Below are 25,316 nucleotides of genomic sequence, written 5' to 3'. Positions count from 1 at the left end.
GAATTGCAGTTTGTAGCAATACCAATACACCAGCTACTGAAAATTATTCTATTACATCTCAACTAAGACACACAAAAATAGATCTAATTTTGATTCTGAGAGTCCAGCTAACAACATAACATACTGAAACCAGGATAGAGACCTAAATCTGTGATTACAATTTCAAATGTCAAAAGAATCATTATTTTCTGGATTATAATTTGTAAAAATATTAAAGTTCTTCATTGGTATTCTTTTGGGGGGTTTTAGTTGCATTCTAAAACACTATATTTAGTACCCTGCCCTTAAAAAAATTATGATACTCCCAAAGATACAGAGAGTTTGCAGCTACAGCACTAAAAGACTGCCAGTAAATAAATGACAATATTTTGGTACTGCTCCTCCTGGTGGCAACTTTCATTTTCTTTACTTCCCCTGCAATGTTCTCACTAACCCCAGTGTTTTCTATGAGTTACACTTTTCCCTAACAAGGGTACTCAGAAAGTAAAGTCCCGAAGTGTCTTTCTGCATTGCATTTTAAAAGTGCCAGAACAATTAAGTTATTTTTTCCAAGGCTCCTATCAGTACTGCAATACAATGCAAAACTGACTGACAATGTCCTGCTATTTCTCCTACTAAGCTTTACAAACGTGGTGTCTCTAATGTACAGGCAGGCAAATCTCTGAGTTTAAGGCACAGTTACAGTTGATTTATTTTATTAATATCCACGTGCAGTGCATATGGTCCTAACCTTACTAAATCAGAAACGAAACAAACATTTTCCTGAAGCTTAGAAGTTTTATTTTAGATGTCGGTGGAAGAAAGTAATGGCTAACAATACGAACAAGTATGAAATGGAGTTCTAAGTGACCATCCTCGTATCTGTCCTGGTTTATTAAAAATATTTCATTTTGTCAGTCAAATCAAGTACCTGGATTTGTTCCAAAGAACAGCATTTCATTTTCCAGTCTAAGAGTGTCAAAAACCTTGTCAATTTTACTCTTGTCTCTCAGCAAAAAGAACAGTTAACTTTTAGTACCTAGAAGACTAAGGATCACAAAAACTCACCTCAGTACTAACAGAATAGTTGTCCCCAAAAGGGAAGTACACAAAAATTTTGATCACTAGTGATTTCCCTAGATCAGGAATGATGTACTGAGAGACAGCAATATAAAACTTTTTGAGGGTCTGTGCATGCCCCAAAATAATTAATATTGTGGGTTAAGCCAGATTGCTTCCAGAACTATCATTCCAGTATTTCTCACAAATACAAGATTTAGCTAATACAGTGGCAGAGTATACTGGATCTGAAAAAGTGACTTTATAAAAATATCCAGTGGATCCAAGCTATTTAAGTGCACATTTACACAAGAGCTGACAGCGATTCCTCTGTACAAATTCTGATTCGTGCTTTACAGTTCGTAAATATTGCTGTAGAACTTCTGATCTGTTGTTAAAAAAGGTAAATGCGCCGATTAAATAAAAACAAATGCAATCTCAATTTTAACCAGGAAAAAAATAGAAGGTATTAAAGCTGAAGTGTCATGTTCTCATACTGTTTATGAAAACAGATCCAAGAATCAAGCAATAAAACCAGCTAACTCTGGAATTAAACTGTCTCCTGTTCTCTTGTATACAAGTAATAAGCACCAAACTTGTATTTGACAGGAGTATCTGATACACCAGTAGCAGCAGAAAGAGCGCACAAGCAAGAGCGCTAATATCTCTTCAAGTGCTACGGAAATTACAATAAACTACAGAAACTCTGAACAACATCACAGTGTAAAGTAAGTACAAATGAAACATTGCTAATACCCTGCAACCCCATGGGACTAACTCCTTGGATCTTCTTATTTACAAAGTAAGTTAGAAGATTAACAAAACCAACCCTTACAGCATGCAAAATGCAACCATAGAGACTTGATTGTCAGGACAGCATATTCAGTATGCTTATAACACAAAAGATCTCATTATCACACGAGAAGTTTTAACAGAAAAGATGACATTGCACATCATTACCTGAGCCTACATTATAAGAGACGCAAATAAGCTGAGGTGACAAAGAGTCATGGATTTTTCTGTTTCACGTTTAACATTCATAGGAAAAAAAAAAAGGATGAAGACTGATAAAGAAAAAAAATTAAACAAGGCAAGCAAATATGGCAGCTTGCCTTTAAAATATCTTTAACTCTGGTTTGTGCATGTAAAAAGAACACTAGAGGGCACCAGAGACAGCTAACTAGGCTGCAATACATTAAAGGAAGATTTACATGCTGGCAAAATTTAGTATCCTGTAAAATACTTTCATTTACTATTAACACCTCATCATCACCTTTGAAAAACGTGGCTGTAGTCACAGCTATCTTTTTGTAAAAACACTGTAGTAGCTACATAAACACATAATACAGTTTGGTAAAGAACAAGGATTTTGTAAAAGTTCCTAATATGTACAAAGCCCAACTACAAGCCGAGTATACACTTAATACTGAGCACACATTTAAGCTCAGACCCATCAGCAACACAGGTAAAAACTTCACTTTCAGCACACACTCAAATCCCATCAAATTCCATAGACATGCGTCACAAAACAGCGTTTAAGCTTGTTTTCTACCTCCTCATTGATATACCTAGTAACGACGACTTGCTGTTCACAATTCCCTCTCTATGTTTACTCTTCCTAAAATCAGTTTCTGCTTCTAAATTGCTGTGGATTTTAACAATATGCTCTTAGAAAGCTGTTTATGCCCCTTAGGTAGTTACATTTCACTCAACAAAAGTCATCTTTACATCTTTCTAACTTCAGGACACTTAAAGGACTGCAATCAAATTGACTTAAAGGAAAAATGCTACAAAACCAAATTTTTAACACTGCTTGTCATGTGAAGTTACATATATATATACACACACACACACGATACATGCAGATACATAGACATATACATACAAACATGTGAAAGATGCATGAAAGTAAATATTAAAACCTTCAGAAAAATACAACTTGGTGTATCAGATTTAAAATTCAGAATAACTCAAATGGTCCACTTTAGAAGAACCATAGTTATTTTAACTAGTTCCTTTAAAATAATTACATAATATTGTAGAAATATAAAGGAATAATTATAGCAATTCTTTTTTAAGGTCTCAAAAGACAGATGCCGATTTCTCATAATTAATATGTTATTAACCAAAGAAACTTTTGTATGAACAAATAAATAAGCCTACATATAGGAATAATTGATTACTGACAGTTGGCTAAGTTGTTGATATTCTCAACCACTAAGTGTCTAAGAAAAACAAAAATGGAGTACTCTAGTAGTGATTCCTTGTTTGAATACTCAAAAATAATTAAGCATTCCTCACATAATAGAGACATTAAAATGTAAAGGAAAACATACAGGAAGGGCTGCTTGCTAGCTCATTCCTTTAAAGATCTACAGAAATAAATATTTAGACATGTTTCCTGCAAGCTGCCAGGCAACGAGTTACTTTACGTTCTCTCTGCTGCCCAGCCTCAGCATCCAATTCACATCACACTTCAAAAAATGCACAAGAGAAGAGATTGGTCATGTTTAGTAATGCCTAAACTAACATTTAAACTTTGATATTGGGATTAACCTTCTGCAGAATACACCACTTGCGATTTTTGCTTAATTAAAAAAGTCTGTACAATTACCTCAGCACCTATCAAAACATGTCAGTTTGTCAAAAAGCATTCTCATCACACGAGCAGCTCTCATAACAGCCATAAAATCAACTCAGAGCACGCTATTTGTAATGATATTATATCTCTCTGGAAGGATACAGACATGAGGACTGTTTGTTTATTTACAGCTGTATAATCATAGAATCATAGAATGGTTTGGGTTGGAAGGGACCTTAAAGACCTAGTTCCAACCCCCCTGCCATGGGCAGGGACACCCTCCACTAGACCAGGTTGCCCAAAGCCCCATCCAACCTGGCCTTGAACACTCCCAGGGATGGGGCATCCACAACCTCTCTAGGCAACCTGTTCCAGTGCCTCACCACCCTCACAGGAAAGAATTTCTTTCTAACATCTAATCTAAATCGGCCCTCCTTCAGCTTAAACCCATTACCCCTCGTCCTGTCACTACACTAATAGTATTTTTTTGCTGTTCAAAACTTCGTATTTACATTACAATTGACAACTTCCCATACTATAAAATGTTCACAGATAGTGGTAAAATGAAAAATAAGAATCAATTTTAGGGATGTGACTCCTCCTCACTTGAAGGAAAACAACCTGGATCGATCCTGAAAATTAAGTACGTAACTGTGAAATCTTTCCATCTGATTAATTCTCCCAAAACCACCCACTCCTCTCTATTCTACTTTGAGTTATGTGAGTCACTTATAACCTGAATGCCCATTACAACAACTGTATGGCCTTAAGAGGGAATTAAAGCTACAAAAACTTATTCAAATGTAACTGTTAGGGTTAAATCTGGTTTCCCAACAAAAGGAACATCATAGTTAGAACATTTTACATCTTTCTTCTTGATGGGTCCCAAAACACAGACCAGTGAATAATGAGCACAACTACTCATGCTTTACACAGGAAATTCTTGGGGGTTTAGATCAATAAATTCAAGCCCCCAACAGGTTAACTGAAACCATTTTTTTTCAATAGAATATGGACTCATTTCACTGCCCATGAGAGACCTTTAACATTGATAGACTCTACTTAACACCAACATCAGTATTTGCTCTTGCTGTTAGGTGTTACTAAATATGCATTTCTCCAGGTCAGAGTCTGCCTTTGCTCTTCTATGGTGAGGACTTCACAGCAATATCATTGGGAAAAATCCACTTTTAAGGTGTTATTGCTAGGTCACTATTACTTTCCAACTGAACAGTGAGTCCTATTCCATATACAAGCTGAAAACATTTACAGATATTAAAATATGAAGAAATATACGGATGGCTTACTGTCACTACTACTACACAAGGTAACATAGGGACTGTCATCGTCTCTTTCTAGAACTGCTGCCATCATTGCATGTTGGTTATCAAAATCTGTATTAACATTTGAACTGTATGTTCATGTAGTCATGCAAACTACACACAAGCAGCCCTGGATTTCTTTAGGGTTCTGTGAAAACTGGGACATAAGAAGGAAGAACATGCAATGGTTATTTATCTTTGTACTTGAATGCTGGACTGCTGACTTCATCCACTACAGTACACCAAACTGGCACTCATATTATCTGTTTTCCCTTTCCAGAAGGGAAAGAATAAACACTCAGTTAGAAGTGTAAAAAGAATTGGTTTATTGTTTTACTGGCAGTTCCCCAAACAAGTTCCAAATTAAATGAAAGACAATCTTTGAGCTTATTTTGAAATTAAGCATTATTTGAAATTGCAGTAGGGTTTTTTTGGGGGGGGGGTTGTCGTTTGTTTGGGTTTTTTTTTTTAAATGACAAACACAAATATTCCAATGCTTTCATTTTATTCTTCTGGGTTTTGTCTTGGTTTCCTTTAATAACTTGTGGGCCCACTGATCAATCTCTGCCTAGTACACATTAAAAACTAAAATTTGTGCTGTTCACAATTTCACTTAATTCAGGCCTCAATCACACCTACATGTTGCTCAGGAGTCTTCTAGCATGCAGTACATGAATAACATGCATTTAGAAAACACAGTAGAGAAAACTTCCCTGATTAATTAAAAAATTGTAACCGTTTGCCCTGCTCTTTCCTAGTTTGGCAAGTTTCGTGCCTTTAACTGATCAGAACCTTCAGTGACTGCAACTGGGCAAGATGCTGGTGTCATCTCTCAAATGAATCTGGAATTCCTTACAATGATATACTGCATTGAAATTCAGTTGCAAGGCATGGAAAGTCTGTATTACAACCAAACAATTATTAAGAACAGTTTGGAATACGATTAGTTCTGCATTGTGACAACACAAAAGCTATTCATAGGTCACTACCAAACATAGAGTCTTGACAAACTGTATTTGTCAAGAAGGAAATCCCTCCTCCTAACCTCACCATCAGTATTCTTCATTTCATTCACTTGTACCCTCATTTTCTTCTATTAAAGCTAATTATTTCAAAACTTTTTTTCACTCAAGGCTTACCAAGCAATATAAAATTATTAAAGGCATACATGTACTGATAGCAAAAGTCATACTTACTACTAAATATCACATTAACAGTTTTAATAAAAGTAAAAATTTCATCCTAATTACAAATCTTATCACAGATTATTTTTTAGACACATAAAACCATATGAAAACTTAGGGAGTTAAAACATTTCAACAGCATAAAAGAACATAAAGAAGAATCTTTTTAAAAATAGGAATAAAAATCCCTTTCTACCTAATCTTTTTATAACGTCAAACTTTTTCAAAGGTTTAACTATTCATTATAAATCTTACAGTAAAAATACCTGCACGTCCTCTTGTTCATTACTACTGCAAAAATACCTTGTAAATACATGGTGGCTTATAGCCTTCCTTCGATAAAGCTGATGGAGCTCAAGGGGAAAAAAGTACAAAACCTCTCCAGAATAGTCTCCAGGAATAATGACATTTATCTATCCATGATCAGGAAAAAAATTACGAAATTATCACACTGACAAGCACCACCTCCCACTTTGCCAGCAGCACCAGCTAGTACTTCCCTTTTGTTTGGTCCACTTATAAGTGGCATTTCTTCTTCTTATCTTTGCACCTGGTCTTTCTCTACAGTTGGAACTTCCCCCAAGAGAGATCTATTCCTTCCCCCTACTAAAGCTTACAAGAATGACACAAACTATTCTTAAGAAATACCCACTGCTGGCCTTCACTGGAGAACTACAGTTAAACTCTCAATCACCTTACCATGGTGTTGCAAACACATCCTCTGAATTACTGTTGCTTCAAACGCACACATAGGCCTGTAGCAAATACAAGCCAGCCTAACTTATCTTTGCCCACAATGAATTTGACTACAGACTATTTGTGTAGCCTAGTCTGCTACCAGACCTCTCTCACAACAAACAAAACAGGCATAAGATGGTAGGAATTAACTTTTCTCTGTTTTCCTCGAAGAAAAACAGTTACAATAACCTGTTAAGCAGTGTTAGAATGTGCAGTTCAAGTAGTTACCACCCCTTAGCAATATGCAGTAACCACCCACTTGAACTCTTAAACTTGTCATCTTATGCTCTAAAATATTAAGGGATAGTTTGCATTAATCTCTTTTGTGCTTTGTATTCAGCCTATCTTCAGTGTCGCATTAAGTCTATCCTTTACAAAGTTTACTTTGCATTAAAATAAATGCATAGAGGCAGCCAGCTTATCTTGCCGAGGAAGCAAACTACTTAGCTCAAAAATGCAACCGCAAGGGCTTTTATAATTATGTCCAAATGCAATCTACTATGCCCTCAATATCCAGGATCCATCTCTCTTAACATCTCCTGCAAACATCATTTGATATTATTTATTAGTTTTAGTTAATCAATTATAGCCTGTAAGTCAGCATCACCATAGAAAACTAAAAAGGAGTACAAGACATCAATTTACTATGGATGATAAAACTACTTCTAAAAGAACTTCAGTAATTAACTCCAAAGATACTATACAGCATAACATGCATGTTCAATGTATTTTATTATTTAAAATAATTCTGAAGTCTTTTACAAGTATAGCAATACAAAGGGCTTGCCCTAACAAACATACCCATTGTGTTGGGTTTGCATGGCAAGGTTTTGGTAGCGGGGGGGGGGGGGGGGGGGGAGCTACAGGGGTGGCTTCTGTGAGAAGCTGCTAGAAGCTTCCCCTGTGTCTGATAGAGCCAATGCCAGCCGGCTCTAAGATGGACCCACCACTGGCCAAGGCCAAGCCAATCAGCGCCTCTGTGATCACATATTTAAGAAGGAATAAAACAGTTAGGGAGGGCTTTTGCAGCCGGAGGAGTGAGAAGATGTAAGAAACTGCAGACACCAAGGTCAGTGCAGAAGGAGGGGCAGGAGGTGCTCCAGGCACCAGAGCAGAGATCCCCCTGCAGCCTGTGGTGGAGACCATGGTGAAGCAGGCTGTCCCCCTGCAGCCCATGGAGGAAGGATGAGGGGGTGTAGAGATTCCACCTGCAGCCCGTGGAGGACCCCACGCCAGAGCAGGTGGAGGCACCCGAAGGACGCTGTGGCCCGTGGGAAGCCCAGGCTGGAGCAAGCTCCTGGCAGGACCTGTGGACCCATGGAGAGAGGAGCCCACGCCAGAGCAGGTTTGCTGACAGGACTTGTGACCCCGTGGGGGACCCACGCTGGAGCAGTCTGCTCCTGAAGGTCTGCACCCCATGGGCGAGACTCATGTTGGAGAAGTTTGTGAAGGACTGTCTCCCATGAGAGGGACTCCATGCTGGAGCAGGGGAACGATGAGAGGAGTCCTTCCCCTGAGGATGAAGAAGCTGCAGAAACACCGTGTGATGAACTGACCGTAACCCCCATTCCCCGTCCCCCTGTGCCGCTGAGGAGGGGCGGAGGTTGAAGCCGGGAGTGAAGTTGAGCCCAGGAAGATGGGAGGGGTGGGGGGAGGTGTTTTAAGATTTGGTTTTATTTCTCATTCCTCTACTCTGTTTTACTTCGTAATAAATTAGATGAATTTCCTCTCTAAGTTCAGTCTGTTTTGCTCATGACGATAATTAGAGAATGATCTCTCCCTGTCCTTATCTCGACCCATAAGCTTTTTGTTATACTTTTTCTCTCCCCTGTCTAGTGAAAGAGGGGAGTGATAGAGGGGCTCTGGTGGGCACCTGGCCCCCAGCCAGGGTCAACCCACCACACCCATCTTTTCAAAGATTGCTGAAGTTTTTATGCAGATTCTCTCTCATCCTTCTTGCTTATTTGTCATCTTAAAGTCTCATCTAGTGATCCCTCCACTCAAGGTAATACAACTACAAAGGCTCATTTTCCAACTTCTCCCCTTTTGTCTTTCATTACACTGAAGTCATGCCCTTTTTTATTTTTCTACTACCTTTCTTTTCCAAGCTAACTAGTCATATTCACGAGCCCCTTTCACGGCCTTCTCCTATTCTCTCACTTCATTCTGTACTGAGAAGTCAGCTCTGCCTCAAATTGGCTTCCTCCATTACCTGTTAAGTTTTCAAACCCCTTTTATTCTTTTCTCAGGTCCCTTGCTACTATCAGCAGGACTCCCTCTAGCTCTCTGCAAGACTGTCACTACTGTCCTTTAAAATTCCTCTACATCATGATGCTGGAAAAAAAAAAAAATAAGTAAGGTATGGTAATATTGAGCTTCCCATGCTGACTAATCTTATATCTCCTCTGCCTGTGCCTCTCTGTCATCCACTCTGCCTTATATTTAAGAGCAATTTCTTCAAGCGAAGGCTGACTTCTGGTTCGGGGTTTGTCGATACTCATGCACTGGTATATGATTACAGCCCCTAAAATTCTGTTAGTATAATAAAAAATGAGACTTAGCTTTCCCATAGACTACAACTGCACTTATTTTTAAGAGCAATGCAACCTTGCAGCTGCTAATGGTATCCTGGGCTGCATTAGGAGGAGTGCTGCCAGCAGCTCAAGGGAGGGGATTCTTCCCCTCTGCTCAGCACTGGTGAGGCCACACCTGGAGTACTGGGTCCACTTCTGGGCTCCCCAGTACAAGGGAGACATGGACATACTGGAAACAGTCCAGCAAAGGGCCATAAAGATGGTTAAGGGACTGGAGCATCTCTCCTGTGAGGAAAGGCTGAGAGAGCTGGGACTGTTCAGCCTGGAGAAGAGAAGGCTCAGGGAGGACCTCATCAATGTGTACAAATATCTGAAGGGAAGGTGCAAAGAGAACAGAGCCCTTTCCGGTGGTGCCCAGTGATAGGACTAGGGGCAATGGGCACAAACTGAAACACAGGAGGTTCCCTCTGAACATCAGGAAACACTTTTTCACTGTGAGGGTGACCGAGCACTGGCACAGGCTGCCCAGAGAGGTTGTGGAGTCTCCTTCTTTGGAGATGTTCTAAAGCTGTCTGGACATGGTCTTGGGCAACTGGCTCTAGGTGGTCCTGCTTGAGTAGGAGGTTAGACCAGATGACCTCCAGGGGTCCCTTCCAATCTTAGTCTGTGATTCTGCTCTCTCAGCCCTGCTAACCAAAGATACTTCTGTTATTTTCAGATTTGAGGCACCTATCTTTTACGCTTAATGACACGCAGACTCTGACTGTCTTTTTAACTCCCTGACTGCACCACAAAAGTACATGACAAAACTCCCATCTACTGCAATGGTAACACAAATAACAGATTCCTGCCCCAATCCTGGATTTGGGGTTCCCTTATACTAAACGTTGAATAATCCAGGGGTTGCGGGGGGAAATGCAGTGTTACATTCTGACTTTTGTACCCATGCAAGAAGCATGAGGAGTTGCTAAATGCTTCTTCGGTTGAGGTGGGCCAAACTCGCATTGTACCCTTCCACCCAGTAGTGGGAGCGGGAAGGCGTACACCACATACTGAGCTGGCACAGATTGTTTTGTTTGTGTCTGGCAATCTGATTCCCCACCTGAACCTCAGACTAAGTAGTTAGATGCCATACCTAATTTTGGGTTAACGCAAAAGACATCAACAACGCCCAAGTGCTTGAGGTCTACAGTTCAGAAGGCAATAGTAGGGAGGAAAGCATGCTAGTAAAGACATTAGGGTTTTATGTCGGTAATAAATCAGGCTCTTCACAGATCAGCTAGTCAATATATCAAGTCACAGACATCACCTCAGCGCATCAAGTCACACATCCCCACATAGGCAACATTTCCTAATGTAAAAAAAAAAATCCCAACCTTCCCTGCCTGTTTTATTACTAAGCAAATACAATTCAGAGTAAACCATCTTTATCAACACAAGCTATCGGTACTCTTAGAACATACACTTAGAACAGAAAAACAGCCAGCAAACAAAAGACCATACTGTCTGTTAGGATACAAAACACTCCACAGAATCTGCTTGAAAAGTATTCACATATATATAGATAATCACTTAACACTTTGTTACACCGAACAAGGATTCTACAGTTTGGGACAGGGCAGACTGCATTACTGCACTGCTTGTTTCTGTTTGCTCAAAGCTGTAAGATTTCTACTAACATTCCAGTCTTCATCTTCTCTGTGTGTTATTCCTGAATGACCTTGGTTCTCCTTGTATGTGTGGCAATACGTTTCTTTGAAGCACATACTGCTGCATTGCACAAGACTGCCCTAAAATAAATCATGTAGGGAGAGTAATAATGCCAGGAACACTGACTTATTCCTAACATTGCCAAACAATTCTAAAAACAATCTATTTATCACATGACTTGCTTTTCTCCTCAAACATGCTGACAACGTCATCTGAAGAATGAAATGCTGTCACCATTTTCACTTTATAGGTGCAACTTGATTCAAACCATATTGTAATCACTACTTACTGTGAGTCATAACTAACTATTCTGTGTATTAGACTCTACCAAAAAAAAAAAAAAAGTGCCCTCAACTGAAAATTAAATCACTTGTCTAGAAGCCACATATGTGAAAGTGGAACCTTAACAGCTTTGGGGTTTTTTTAAATGTTAGTCTGAACAGCTGAAGTTGACACAGTTTCTTTTCCCACCTCCTAGAAAAACTTTTTACTAGGACATCTCATGGAATAGTGCTGAAAGCTGGCTCATACGGCATTTCTCATAGCAGCATTACTCATCATAAGGAAGAGTGGAATGCTCAGCCCTCATAGGCTAAAAAACAAGGAGAAACTGGTACAGAAAAGTATACGAACACAAGCACAGGACGCAGGGAAACAACAGCAACTTCTCTATAAAGTACAGATAGTTACAGGGGGAAAAAAAGGTACACACTGAATTTTCTTCCTCCTCTTCTAGTTCTCTTTGCTGTTCCTCATGTCGCTTTGCCTTTATCTCCATCGCTTCAGTGATCAGGTCCCTTAAAATTGAAACTGGCTTGGCATTCTTAATAAAAGTATGCTAGAAAGAAAAAAAAAATCATTACATTATATAACATCATTACAATAGCTACGCTTCAGATATAAGTATTATTCACCACCACAGACTTCAGACATAAGTAGTGTTTTACATTATGCAATAATTAAAATGTACACTAACACAATATACGATATCTTTTAGCTGCTTTATAACTAAACTTTAACTATTTTTAATAAAAGCAAGTCGTGGGAAATGTAATCATACAAAAACTGTTTTATAGTTAAGGGTATAATTTTCCTAAAGAAATGTGCAGTAAGTTATAAGTAAATAGAGTGGTGATTGTGTGACACAGAAAAACAAACTTGTTCAGATATTCAGTTACAGAATTTAATTAATCTTAACAAACTGACAGCATAAATTAGTGGCTGTAAGCAGAGCAACTATGGCTGCCTACTTCAACAAACCTGTACTTTGTATGTCATAAAATATTTCTTGATCTATGATGCTGAAACGTAGAACAACCAAAAAATACTTTACTTTTAGCAGAAAACTTAATTTTTAATTCAAAGCTGTTTAAACACCACTTCTTCTTTTAACACAACATGTGCACAATACCATTTACATTCATTTTGCTGACTAGTAAAATTCTAACCTGCTGTTAGAAAAATTCTGATTTTTGCATCATTATATACAAATAAAATTTAGGCAAAACATAACTCTAAGCACCTCAGAAATGCATTATTAAATATTAAAAAATTATTCCACAAAGAACAGAATTGATGGAGTCTAGTGTCCTACACCTGTTACCTATCATCTCCCTTGGTATATTAATTAGTCTCCTTTTTCCTCCATGCTCTTTCCCCACAAGCAGTACTTTCATTCCCACTCACACACACCCAACAGCACCTCCAGCTCCATCACATATGCTCCAAATTCTAGCTGGAGGACAAGGCAACACGTACTTGTGCTGGACACACAGTATTTAGTTTTCTGACCAGCAAGCATGGGGAAAGAGGAACACTGAAGCTTCCTCCTGTCCCGTGTGTCCATCCCCCCGCCCCCCCACCCCCATTGCACACACTAATGCAAGTCTCTCTTATCCAGCTGATGGTATTTAGCTAACCATACAAACTTCAAGGTCTACCTACTTTAAGGTCTCAAGTACTGATTCATACACCATATGAAAATCTCTAACTTTGAATTTTTACTCTCCTTGCAGTCTGCATTTTGGTGTTCTCACAATGTGGAAAATAAAATATTCATAACATGACTTATGAATTTGATGATCTATTACTGGAAACTACTTTGCAATACTTGTATGTTCTCCTCGTAGTGTAGATCACTGGAATTTAAATTTTAAAAGAGGCTATTGCCAGCTACAGACAGAATAAATCTAGCGTGACTGTCACAGATGAAATTTCAGAAGATCAGATTCTTATGTAGACTGATGAACAAAGAAAATTAAGAATAATACTTACCAATAGCAGTGAAAAGCATAAAAGAACACTAAATTATCCAAAAGTTTAATGAATTAGGAATCAGGAAAGTAAAAGGAGCAAAGGACCTAGCAACTTTTTTCACTTTTGTCTCATTATCAAAGCAAGCTTATTTACAGGAAGTTTTAGATCCCATTTCAATCAACATGGAACCTATTATAATTTTTCTAGAAATCTTTTTTTCTTTTTTCCTTCTTTCACTACCTTTGGTCTTTGTTTTTCCTGAGTTACTTGTAGGCTTATTATGACAGCTCTGAAAGCAATGGATAACACAAACATGGGGCCAAAGGAGAAAACTTTCTTTGTGTTTTCCCTCTCCCCTACACACTAAAATGTGTTGCCCCTGTAAAATTATGTCCGTTTCACAAAGACTAAATCTTTCTTCACAGATCAGTCCCTCCTGTGGTTTTTTTTTTAGTTCTTTGAAATTTCTCTGCTTTATTTCTACTGAAAAGATGCAACTGTTAAATTTTTGCAGCTACTAGAAGCTCAGGTCAGCCAACGGGTAAAAGCCTGGTGCACCCTGCCCTGGCTCCACAGGGCCTCAACACCAACTGTGGCTCAAATTTAAAAGTATTCACTTGGTATAACTCAGCCCAAGAACAAACTTGTTATACTGTCCATCTGCATCAGACTCTTTTAGGACACAGAGTAACCTGTCTGCTTAATTTGACATGACTAGATTGACTATTCTCCATGGGTGGTCCACAGTGAGAGGTGACCTGGCCTCAATTCCCTTACTTAACACTTGTCTAAATCCTGAGATCTATTGAGGGCCTCTAACCACAAAACAAGGATCCAATTTTAATTGCAAGAACCAGTCCTAAAATATATAAAGAGCAATTAATTTTTAGAAGCAGCAAAGGAGAAATTAAATGGGGATTGAGATACAAGAGCTGACAGAGAAAAGACCTCAAAGTGGAAAAGAAATAAGGCACGATAATAGTTAAAACAAGATTTGCCCATAGAAATTTTCACAACAGTTCTGGTTTGAGACTAGAGGAAAAGCAGCCATAAAGCTTGCATTTCCTCAGTAACTTAAATACCAACCTGCAGCAGCTGTGTTGCTGTAGCTCTTTGTTCAGGATTTTTCACTAAACATTTCTTCACAAAATCTGTGAATTCATCAGACCAGAGCTCTGGCTTCCGGAAGGTTGGAGGGGGATTTGTAGGAATCATAAAAATAGCCTAGATAAAAATCAAACAACAACAGCAAGTTTAAACAAAACACATCATCACAGCACTGAAGCCAAGTAAATAAATTGCTTTATCCACCTTTCTTATCAGGCAAAGAATCTGGAAGACAAATTTTAAGCAAGCTAGGATTTCCACTCAGATGGAGATTCAGGAAGTAAATCCATCTGCTACTAATGCAGCTACTTCCCATTAGATTTTCTCTATCTAAACTGTACCCCACTGAGCACATCACTCATTATTTTACCTATTGCTGTTTATCAATCTCAAAAGATGATTTTGTTCTTTTGGAGATTCTTAGTAGAAACGACAGCACTGCTTGTTTAAACAGACACATATAAAGTTGCTATGAGAAGCCAAGTTCACCTTCTCCTCTCTTAACTGCATTTAGTTTTATAGGAGACTTGCTTAGGAAATTTGGTAGGATTACTATTTCCTTTTGCTTTCATAATTCTTCAGATGTAGTTTTAAAATTTGCTTTTCCTAATAAGATTTAGAAACATATGCTAAAAGACTGAAGACAACACTAAAAGAAGACCAAAATAAAATAATGAAGTAACTTGTCTACTACTAACAGTGAGAATTTACTTGAAATTGAAAAGGCAGCATTTTACCTATATAAAAGAAATTTCACACTGTCAAGAACCATACGCAGACAGATTTTTCAACTAGGAAAAAAAGATTCATGCTATATTTAAAAAAAAAGTGTCCTACTTAAGATTACATATACTGTACCATTTTCTTTATGATTTTTCCAGGTTTTCCTCTATAGATTCACACTTTGGGGGGGGGAGCAGTACAATTATGAGACTCTACTGTAAAATAATGGGAAATTTTGAACTTCTGTATGTAATATCTCAAATGCATTCAGTATCATTGCTTAAGATGTACGCATGACAGCAACACATTACTCAGAGCTGGGTCTATTTGAAAGAAATAATAAGCTATTATTTTCTTCTAAAACTAGGTGCAATTCAACCACATTTTCCAAAGTGAAAGGCAGTAAAACTTTTTTATTTGTTTTTATACAAGCATAGGCAGAAATACGTACTCAGAAAAGGGGAAAAAATTTAAATGAGAGATTATGCACACTGTTAACATAGAAGAGGCACCAGAAGCTTCAGCTTGTGTTTGAAACACAGGGAGAGGGAACTGCCTGACATTTTATCCATAACTTCTAAAGAAGTCTAACTGGCCTTTGAAAGGTGGTTTTACTTGTTCAAACCCTCATTCTAAAATTCTTCTCATATGCTGAAGAAAAGTAGAACCCATGCAAAACGATGCAAAAAGTATTTAATTTTAATGAAAAATTAGTTCAGTACTCAATAGTTTCCTTTAATTCAAATACTTAAACATTTACAAAATTCATTATTTGCCCAATACAAGAATTACAAGAAGAGACCTGGGCATTTTGTGTATTAACAGGTGTAGGCTACAATAGCTGTATATTTTCAGTGGGCAGCTGTGCCAAACTAGTATATGAACTCAGATAGGAAACGTGGCACTCCATTACCCTGTAATTGGCCTTACCAACTTCCCTTGTGAAACAAGATTAATTGTCAGTACAAGTGAAGTGCTTCTGGTATAAAGCAGTGGCTAACAAATTCAGCTGGTTCTGTCCTTGAAAGTAAAGATCTCTTCTGAACTTTGAACTGATGACTTTTAATCTTATCTTTAGCTACTCTTAACAGCTAGCTCTGCAGTAGCTATTGAAAACACACAGCTGTAACAGATGACTAGTAACTTCTGTTTATGTGGTGTCAAAACGCATACCTCCTGTTCGATAATATACATTGATCTGTCTCTCTGCAAGTAAGCGAAGCTTAGTTTCAGTGTCCTACTCCACTCCAATGTTCTGGGAAAACTGTTTGCCTTTGCCAATTATTTTCATCGACCACACAACAGTTAAGAACCACAGCAAAATGACTTCTTTATAATTCACAAAGGACAATGAGAAGAAAGAGAGAAATCATGAATCATTCTTTTATGGCAGGCAATAAAAGTCACAAAACAAGATATTCAAGAGCTAGAGTTAGAGTCCTAAATCCACATTTATGCTTTGTATGTTTGTTGAAAATACCTACTTCAGAAACATGTATATTTATTGAATGCTTAAACGGTAGGACTTTTTAAATCTTGATATGTGACATGAGCTGTATTAGCTGAAAAAAAAATTTCGATGCATTGCTGTAACAGAAAACATAGAAATTACTTATTCCAAACATTTAGTCCAACTTGTTAACTATAACATGCATAGTTAACTAGAGTGTACCTCTCCCCCCAGCTCTCAGCACTCCTTTTTATTAACTAGCCTGAAAATGCTGGGTTTCCATTCCATCTTCCCGCTCTACTTCCTCATTTTGGCTTGAGTATTTGTCTGCATAAAAGTTAAGCTCCCTCTCTCTTTCAAAATAGTCCATGATTTAGCTTCCAGCTACTTCTGTTTCCTTCCAAGAAGCTTGCAAAGCAATCACTGGAGAATTATAAAGCTAGTCCCAAATCTCCAGGAATAAAAACAAAACACTTATCTGACAGAAACTTGTTCCTCATTTTTACTTCCATTTCTTGTCAAATACATCTTTTCTATCCTAAAAGAACTCTGTCCTATTTAAAACAAAACTAAGCTGTTTCAGTAACTCTGTTCCATGGATGCCAAGGGAAGCAGGAAACCTGAGACTTGTTCTGTTCATGCTTCTTTCATCTTACCCTATATTTCTCCAGTCTCTGTGTTCTCCCAAACTATTACTTGTAGTAATTTTTTTCCTCCATTCCACTTGTAATTTTCTCTAGAAGTTTCCCACAGCTATCGGTATTAGTTCAGCTCTCACAGTAGGGCTGACGGCAATGCTCATACAGCCAATGTTAGGCAACTGTTGTTTAAAAGAAACACCAAATATAAGCTACCATCCACCCAATTACATGGGCTGAACTGGCAGTAACAACTGCAGGAAACATTAGGAGGAAATCATTCAGAGGGGGCAGGCACTGACATCAGCTAGGGCCGATTCTTCTCTCTCTCCCACCTTCAACATCATCTTCCACATTTTCTTACATATCTGAGACAGACTGGCAAGTCTTACTCAAGTAACACATCAAATATACAGCCAAGGTGTTAGATCGTATGACTCAGTCTTCAGTTTTAACCATTCAATTATCCCTTTTTAAAAAATCTCCGAGATGTGAGATGTCAGAACTCAGGCCTGAGGGACCATGGCAGCTTGATCAGCGTTTGTCTTCACCTGTCTGTAACAGAGACCATTCCAAATTTGTCCTGAACTGGCCCTTCCACCTCTGAACCTTGAGTCCAACTCTACTTTGAATCACCTTTCATACATTGCTCTGAAGCAAGCCCTACACCCCACAAGTGAAACCAGAATCCAAGGCAGATTACAGTATGTAAGTGACAAAAGACGGGAAGATACATCAACCAGGGCAGCTTTCAGGGGTGCTTCTGAATTGGGCACTAGACAATCTAACACAGTTTCCACCATAACTGTGCCTGGAAACACTTACCTGCCCAATAACCAGCAGTTACAGTTAAGCTGAATACTGGACTGAGGACCAAGTCTTAAATGAGAGCAGAGCTGCACAAGTCAGCACGTGATTATATTTTTATTAAAGGGCCTAGAATTTTAAATGAAGTCTAGGCTGAAAATATTTTTTTCGTGAAGATTCTTTTATGGACAATTTTATTGGTGTGAAAATGTAATTATGGTGATGATGTTAAATTAGGAAATGCCAAAAGAAAAATAAGACCCTCATATAGCACATTAGGAATTTCCTAATCAGAAAATCCTTGCAGCTCATTCTTCCTAGTAGTCAGGGTAATACATCTGTATTTCACACAGCCCACAAACACATTAAATGATCAACAGCAATTTGGTAGAGGTACTATGTCTTTTGGGTTTCAGCTCCTTGAATAACATCTCTATTGCTTAGTTGACATAAATGACTTGTAATAAATAGCAGGAAATCAAAAATCTAACTTTTACTGTTATTATTTGCCCAATATCATGAATACTACTGAAGGAGACAGTAAAGATTTTTATATTGTGGCGATTTTATAATTTTCATGCTGTAAAACTCCATTGCTAGAATCTACAGAGAGAAACTTTTTATGAAGAGGGAAAGGACACAAGACATCCACAGGCAGTTTGTGACTCCATAGTTTTGTGGCATCACAATTACACTACTTAGTTTACCAATCTACTGCAGAAAACAAACTCCAAAATACATTTAAACTCACTAACACATTTTAGAGAATGAAACCCTATTTAAGGCTGGGAGGTGTTAAATATTGAATAGTGTAACATTTTATTAACTTTAGAAACAAAGAATCAGCTGAAAGACACATTTTTCTCTTCTTTTTGATATATGTCATAGAACTTCCCTCCCTTCTTGAATAGCCTTCAAGAAGGCTATTGAAACACCATTATTTATTTAATTATACAATTCAACAGCTGTCTAGAAATGAAACACCAGCATGGACAACAAGTATGAGATACTAGTAGGTTCTACATTAGTTTTGCTTTGTTGAGCCTTTTTTTTGTTTGGTTGGCTTTTTTTAAATTTAGACTTACAATATTGTTACAACAAAGTTTTTTGCAAAACTTTCTAACAGTGAAAAACAAAGTTACTGAACTCATGGGTTTAAAGACAAGGACATTGTTTTATGATCTGCTTCAGTGTAGATAATAAATTTAATTGCTAGAAGCACTCTGAAAATTACTAGCTTCCTTTTCCCATCTGCAACAGAAGTTCATGAAGATCTTCTAGTGTCCTCACACTTTTTGTGCAGAATTTCAAACAGGTCTGGTTCCATCAGACATCTATCAGATACCTGATCCAAGGAGATTCCAAGTATGATAAAACCCCTAACTGGAATCTGAATGTGGGATTCAAAGTGTTTGAAAAGCTTAATTATCAATCTGTGTGAAATATTACTTCTGTTGAAGCAGCCAATAGCAATTTTTACTCTTTCATTTTTGAAAAGAAAAAAGTGGTTTCACAGTCATGCACCAATTTTCATTCATCCAATTATATTTTCCTTTGGAGGTGTGTGTACGTGTAAGTGCTGCTCTTTACCAATCTCAGTGACAGAAGCAACATAAATTACAGGGATCAACAAGGAACGACTCAAATCAAAACTATGCATCCAGTGGCCCATGAGTTTCTTCATTTTCAATGCCTCATACCTCACATACTTCTAACACACAAGTGGCTTGAAGAAACACACTAAAACAGAGCATTTATTTCAATTTTGCACAGGAAAAGCTGAACAACTTACCCTGAATTAAAGACTATAGAAATGCAAAAGTTGTCAAAGAAATTTCATTCTCTTTATCACTAAAACTTTTTTGAAACCACATGTCATAAAAAGCATTTACTGAAGATATGTTCAGTGAACAAATACTCCAGACTGACCTAGCCACCCAATAGATAACTGCTTCTCCCATATTAGTTAAAACACAGTTTTGGTTTAAGCTAAAATGTTGAAGCTATTACCAATTGGGGGGGGGGGGGGAATGTTCATTTAAGTTATTTATTTTTCAGTTGTCTTTAATAATCAGAATAAAAATGGTTGGAACTGCCATCCGAAGAAAAAAAAAAAACCACCCACCAAAAAACACATCAGCAACTACATTATTCTGGAACCTAGATCATCAAAACAGAAAGAAAACACTTTTCCCCTATCACAAAGTTTGAAAATAAAAACTAAATAAACTATGTTTCCAACATTAAGCAAGAACTTAAAGATTCCCATCACCGTTCACCTGAAAAGGCACTTTCTTCACTGAGAATTAGCAATGACTGTTCATCCAACTGAGGAACAGAACAAGAGCGCTGTGCTGTTACACAACCTGCCTCACAAGCTCCCAGCAAAGCACAGCTAGAATTATCAACACAGGCCTAAATGCAGGAAGGGATAAGTGGAGATTGAGTGCAGAGAACTTCTGGACAAACAATAGGTGATACAGAGTTTTTAATCCTAATGAAGGGAAATTATGTGACATTTAACATGCAATTCTATTGTGCTCACCTCAATAGTTCTTTAATAGTGGCCACTGATTAAATCACATACACTCTACTACATACAGTAAAAATGACATTCAAATTATGTTAGGATAAAATGACAGACACTTCACATATTAACACTAGAAGCATTTAAAAAAATAAAACAAAACACCAGGGGGGGAAAAAAAAAAAAAAAAAAGGGAAAAAAACCCCACAACTGTTTCCAGTAGTTTGAGAGCCATTCACTATCACAAGCTTCCCTCTGGAATGATGACCTTTGCTGTTCAAAGCAAAGTATGATGCACTTAAGATGTAAAGTAATAAAGTAATAAACACAGAGAAAAGATACATAATGGAAAGAATAATCACATGATTAACAGCAAAGATGGGTTACTGAAAGATAAGCCATTTATATTGACCTGTATATTTATTATTGCTAGTAAATTCATAACATTTTGACAGCGTTACAATAGGTCAAGAATGTAAAGATACCAATCTCAAACATTTTGCAATAGTAAGTGCAATTGTAAATCTACTGAAAAAATCAACCCTTTCCTTGTTAGCCCCATCACGCAACAGAAGTGTGCCTCAAGATTCACCTCTGAACTTACTCTCTTTCTACTGAAGGTGGGAGTTGGACTCAATGATCCTTACGGGTCCCTTCCAAATTGAGATATTCTGTGATACTTCTTTTTAAAAAATTGCTTTAAATTTCAAAAGAATATTACAGATAATTTGTCCTGTGAGAACAGCTTGAAGAAGTCGGCATTCTAAGGCCACACGTTTGTTCAGTTTGAGAGGTTTTTTTACTGGTTTCAAACAAGTTCACTTACACAACTCATTTTTAAATCCCACCACATATCATAACTTTAAAGTTCTAGCATATCCTGAGACAAACTGGCACTGGTATATTTAAAAGGCAGAATGTATTGCGCTGGCTGTTACCCAATTAGCAAGTTTGCTCTGCTAACTCATCTAAAAGGATCATGTCATCTGCATATGTCTCTTCATTATCAAATCCTTTTTTAGATAAGTAATAAAAATATTTATTACCACCAATCTTTTCCCAGAAGTATCATCTCAGCATGCTGTCCTACTGCCAGTTAATTTACCAATTCATCCAAGGTTTGCGGGGGGAGGTGAGGGGGTGTGTTGTTTTGTTTCCATTTTGAAAGTTTCTTGATCTCTCATAAGTCATGACTTGTACTGTCCAAAGAGATCTGGAAGCAACTCAACAAATGACTTGATGGAGTTCTACGCAAAGAAAAACCTTGTTCATCTGCAGTGGCTTCCTTTCACTTGCTTATTTCTTCTTCCTTACCCCTCAAGTCCAACAGACCTATCAATATTTCTCCAAGCTTTCTTCCAACATATTTAAATAATTCCTTATGATTTGGGGAACTCTTCATAACTTTTGCCTGTAGGTTTCTTGGATATTATCTTGTCCCAACTTTTCATCTTCTACTTTAAAATGGAATAGTTTGAGTTTTCCCATCCAATTCAGTAGGGCTATTTCAATGTTCAAAGGTTTTGAATTTTTTTTTTTTAATCGACATATACAGGAATTATTACCTAACTTGCAAATAATCCCATATAGGTACAAAACAGTATAATTACTTAACATTTTGTTGAAAGGTTGTATAGAAAGTTCACATACACAATAATTACAAGTCTCCACATTTTTACAGTGTCTGGGGACAGGAAAAAGAAATATCATGATGACTAAAACAATCCAAACAATACTAGAAAACAAGACAATGAAAATCAGCAAGTCTTACAAACACAAGAGTTTCAAACACCTGAAAGGAACTGCAGCATTCAGACACCATCTAGCACAGTGTTTCCAACAATTTCACTCACCAAAAGGAAAACCTACATGAGCCACAAATTAATTCATGACTGTTGTTCTGAAAATCTCAGCATTGGGTGAGTAAGATACATTTAATCAGAAGGAGGAAGAAGGGCGCACGCATATATGCACATGTGGGTTTCTTAAGGATCCTTTTTTGGGGGGATGGGCGGGGGAGAGAGTTTTGTGGGGTTGGTTTTTTTTAAGGTAGAAAAGAAGATATTAAGCTGTCTTTAGACTGAAATTAGTATCTGATGTAGTGGTTTAACCTTCTAATTCAATTTTTACTTGACACACACTTGGAAAAGGAGATATTTTTAAACATACTTGTATAGAATTTCCTTTTGATAGTGGTGGGCAACACCCCCTCTTTGTGAGAAAAATCACCGTAACAGAGAGATGGGGCCACTTCAGATCACTAGCCAATTTGAGCTTCCACCATAGCCCTCAGGGAATTTCATCAACATTTAAGAGCCTCTCAGTTCAAATTATACATCATGGCAGATCTTGCTCAAGAGCAAGGCAACTCACTGCCTAAAAGATAGTTCCCAGCCACACAGGTGTGCAGGAATTAAAAGAGGAGTCATATAATCATTTTTTTGGAAAAGACCTTTAAGATCATCATGTCCAATCGTTAACCTAACACTGCCAAGTCCACCACTAAACCATGTCCCCAAGCACCACATCTACACGGCTTTTAAATACCTCCAGGGATCATGACTCCACCGCTTCCCTGGGCAGCCTGTTCCAATGATTGACAGCCCTTTCAGTGAAGACATTTTTCCTAATATCCAATCTAAACCTTCCCTGGCACAACTTGAGGCCATTTCCTCTCATCCTATTGCTTGTTACTTGGGAGAAGAGACCAACCCCCACCTGGCTACAACCTCCTTTCAGGTAGTTGTAGAGAGCAATAAGGTCTCCCCTCAGCCTCCTCTTCTCCAGGCTAAACAACCCCAGCTCCCTCAGCTGCTCCTCATAAGACTTGTGCTCTAGACCCTTCACCAGCTTTGTTGCCCTTCTCTGGACACGCTCCAGCACCTCAATGTCTTTCTTGGAGTGAAGGGCCCAAAACTGAGCACAGCACTCAAGCTGCGGCCTCACCAGTGGCGAGTCCAGGGGGACAATCACTTCCCTAGTCCTGCTGGCCACACAATTCCTCATACAAGCCAGGATGCTGTTGGCCGCCTTGACCACCTGGGCACACTGCTGGCTCATGTTCAGCCAGCTGTCAACGAACACCTCCAGGTCCTTTTCCACCAGGCAGCTTTCCAGCCACTCTTCCCAAGCCTGTAGCGTTGCATGGGGCTGTTGTGACCCAAGTGCAGGACCCAGCACTGAGCCTTGTTGAACCTCATACAGTTGGCCTTGGCCCATCAATCCAGTCTGTCCAGATCCCTCTGTAGACCCTTCCTGCCCTTGAGCAGGTCAACACTCCCGCCCAGCTTGGTGTCACCTGCAAACTTACTGAGGGTGCACTCAATCCCCTCATCCAGATCACTGATAAAGATATTAAAGAGAGCTGGCCCCATAACGAGCCCTGGGGAACACCACTTGTGACCAGCCACCAACTGAATTTAACTCCATTCACCACAACTCTTTGGGTCCGGCCATCCAGCCAGTTTTTTTACCCAGTGAAGAAGACTACACCCATCCAAGCCATGAGCAGCCAGTTTCTCCAGGAGAATGCTGTGGGAAACAGTGTCGAGGCTTTACTATAGTCCAGGTAGGCAACATCTACAGCCTTTCCCTCATCCACTAAGCGGGTCACCTTTTCACAGAAGGAGATCAGGTTAGTCAAGCAGGACCTGCCTTTCATAAACCCATGCTGACTGGACCTGATCACCTGGTTATCCTGTACATGCCACGTGATGGCACTCAAGATGATCTGCTCCATAACCTTCCCCAGCACCGAGGTCAGACTGACAGGCCTATAGTTCCCCAGATCCTCCTTCCAGCCCTGCTTGTGGATGGGCGTCACATTGGCTAACCTCCAGTCAACTGGGACCTCCTTGGTTAGCCAGCACTGCTGATAAATGATGGAAAGTGGCTTGGTGAGCACTTCTGCCAGCTCCTTCAATACCCTTGGGTGGATCCCATCCAGCCCCATAGACTTGTGTGTATCTAAATGGTGTACTAACCATTTCCCCTTGGCTTATGGGCACTCCCTTCTGCTTCCCATCCCTGTCTTCCAGCTCAGGGGACTGGGTACCCAGAGAACAACTGGTCTTACTGCTAAAGACTGAGGCAAAGAGGGCATGAAGTACCTCAGCCTTTTCCTCATCCTTTGTCACTGTGTTTCCCCTCGCATCCAATAAAGGATGGAGATTCTCCTTAGCCCTCCTTTCGTTTCTATCTAAAGAAACATTTTTTATTGTCTTTAACTGCAGTAGCCAGATTAAGTTCTACTTGGGCTTTGGCCCTTCTAATTTTCTCCCTAAATGACATCTTTGTAGTCCTCCTGAGTTGTCTGCCCCTTCTTCAAAGGCCATAAACTCTCTTTTCTTTCCTGAGTTCCAGCCAAAGCTGTCTGTTCAGCCAGGCCAGTCTTACTCCCCGCCAACCTGTCTTTCAGCACACGGGGATGGCCTGCTCCTGTGCCTTTAAGATTTCCTTCCTGAAGAACATCCAACTTTCCTGGATTCCTTTGCCCTTCAGGACTGCCTCCCAAGGGACGCTGCCAACCAGGCTCCTAAACAGTCCAAAGTCTGCTCTGTGGAAATCCAAGGTAGCAGTTCTGCTGAGCCTCCTTCCTTACTTCTCCGAGAATTGAAAACTCTATCATTTCGTCATCGCTGTGCCCAAGACGGCTTCCAACCATCACATCCCCCACAAGTCCTTCTCTGTTTGCCAACAACA

General features: G+C 38.8%; 1 protein-coding gene across 2 annotated transcripts in view; it reads right to left on the bottom strand.

Moving 5' to 3' along the window:
- Positions 1-25,316, bottom strand: part of STK3 (serine/threonine kinase 3) — a 144,723-nt gene that overhangs the window by 57,750 nt on the left and 61,657 nt on the right. For both annotated transcript variants that reach the window (XM_075743654.1, XM_075743653.1), the window contains exons 7-8: positions 14,450-14,587; positions 11,820-11,945 (exon numbers count right to left, since the gene is read on the bottom strand). In XM_075743654.1, the coding sequence (XP_075599769.1) occupies positions 11,820-11,945; positions 14,450-14,587 (264 nt within the window). The remainder of the gene's footprint in view (positions 1-11,819; positions 11,946-14,449; positions 14,588-25,316) is intronic.

Source organism: Balearica regulorum, chromosome 2 (assembly GCF_011004875.1).
Source record: "Balearica regulorum gibbericeps isolate bBalReg1 chromosome 2, bBalReg1.pri, whole genome shotgun sequence".
NCBI classification, from domain to species: Eukaryota; Metazoa; Chordata; class Aves; order Gruiformes; family Gruidae; genus Balearica; species Balearica regulorum.
The sequence above is the reverse complement of the archived record's forward strand: the minus strand, read 5'-3'. Positions and strand labels throughout refer to the sequence as shown.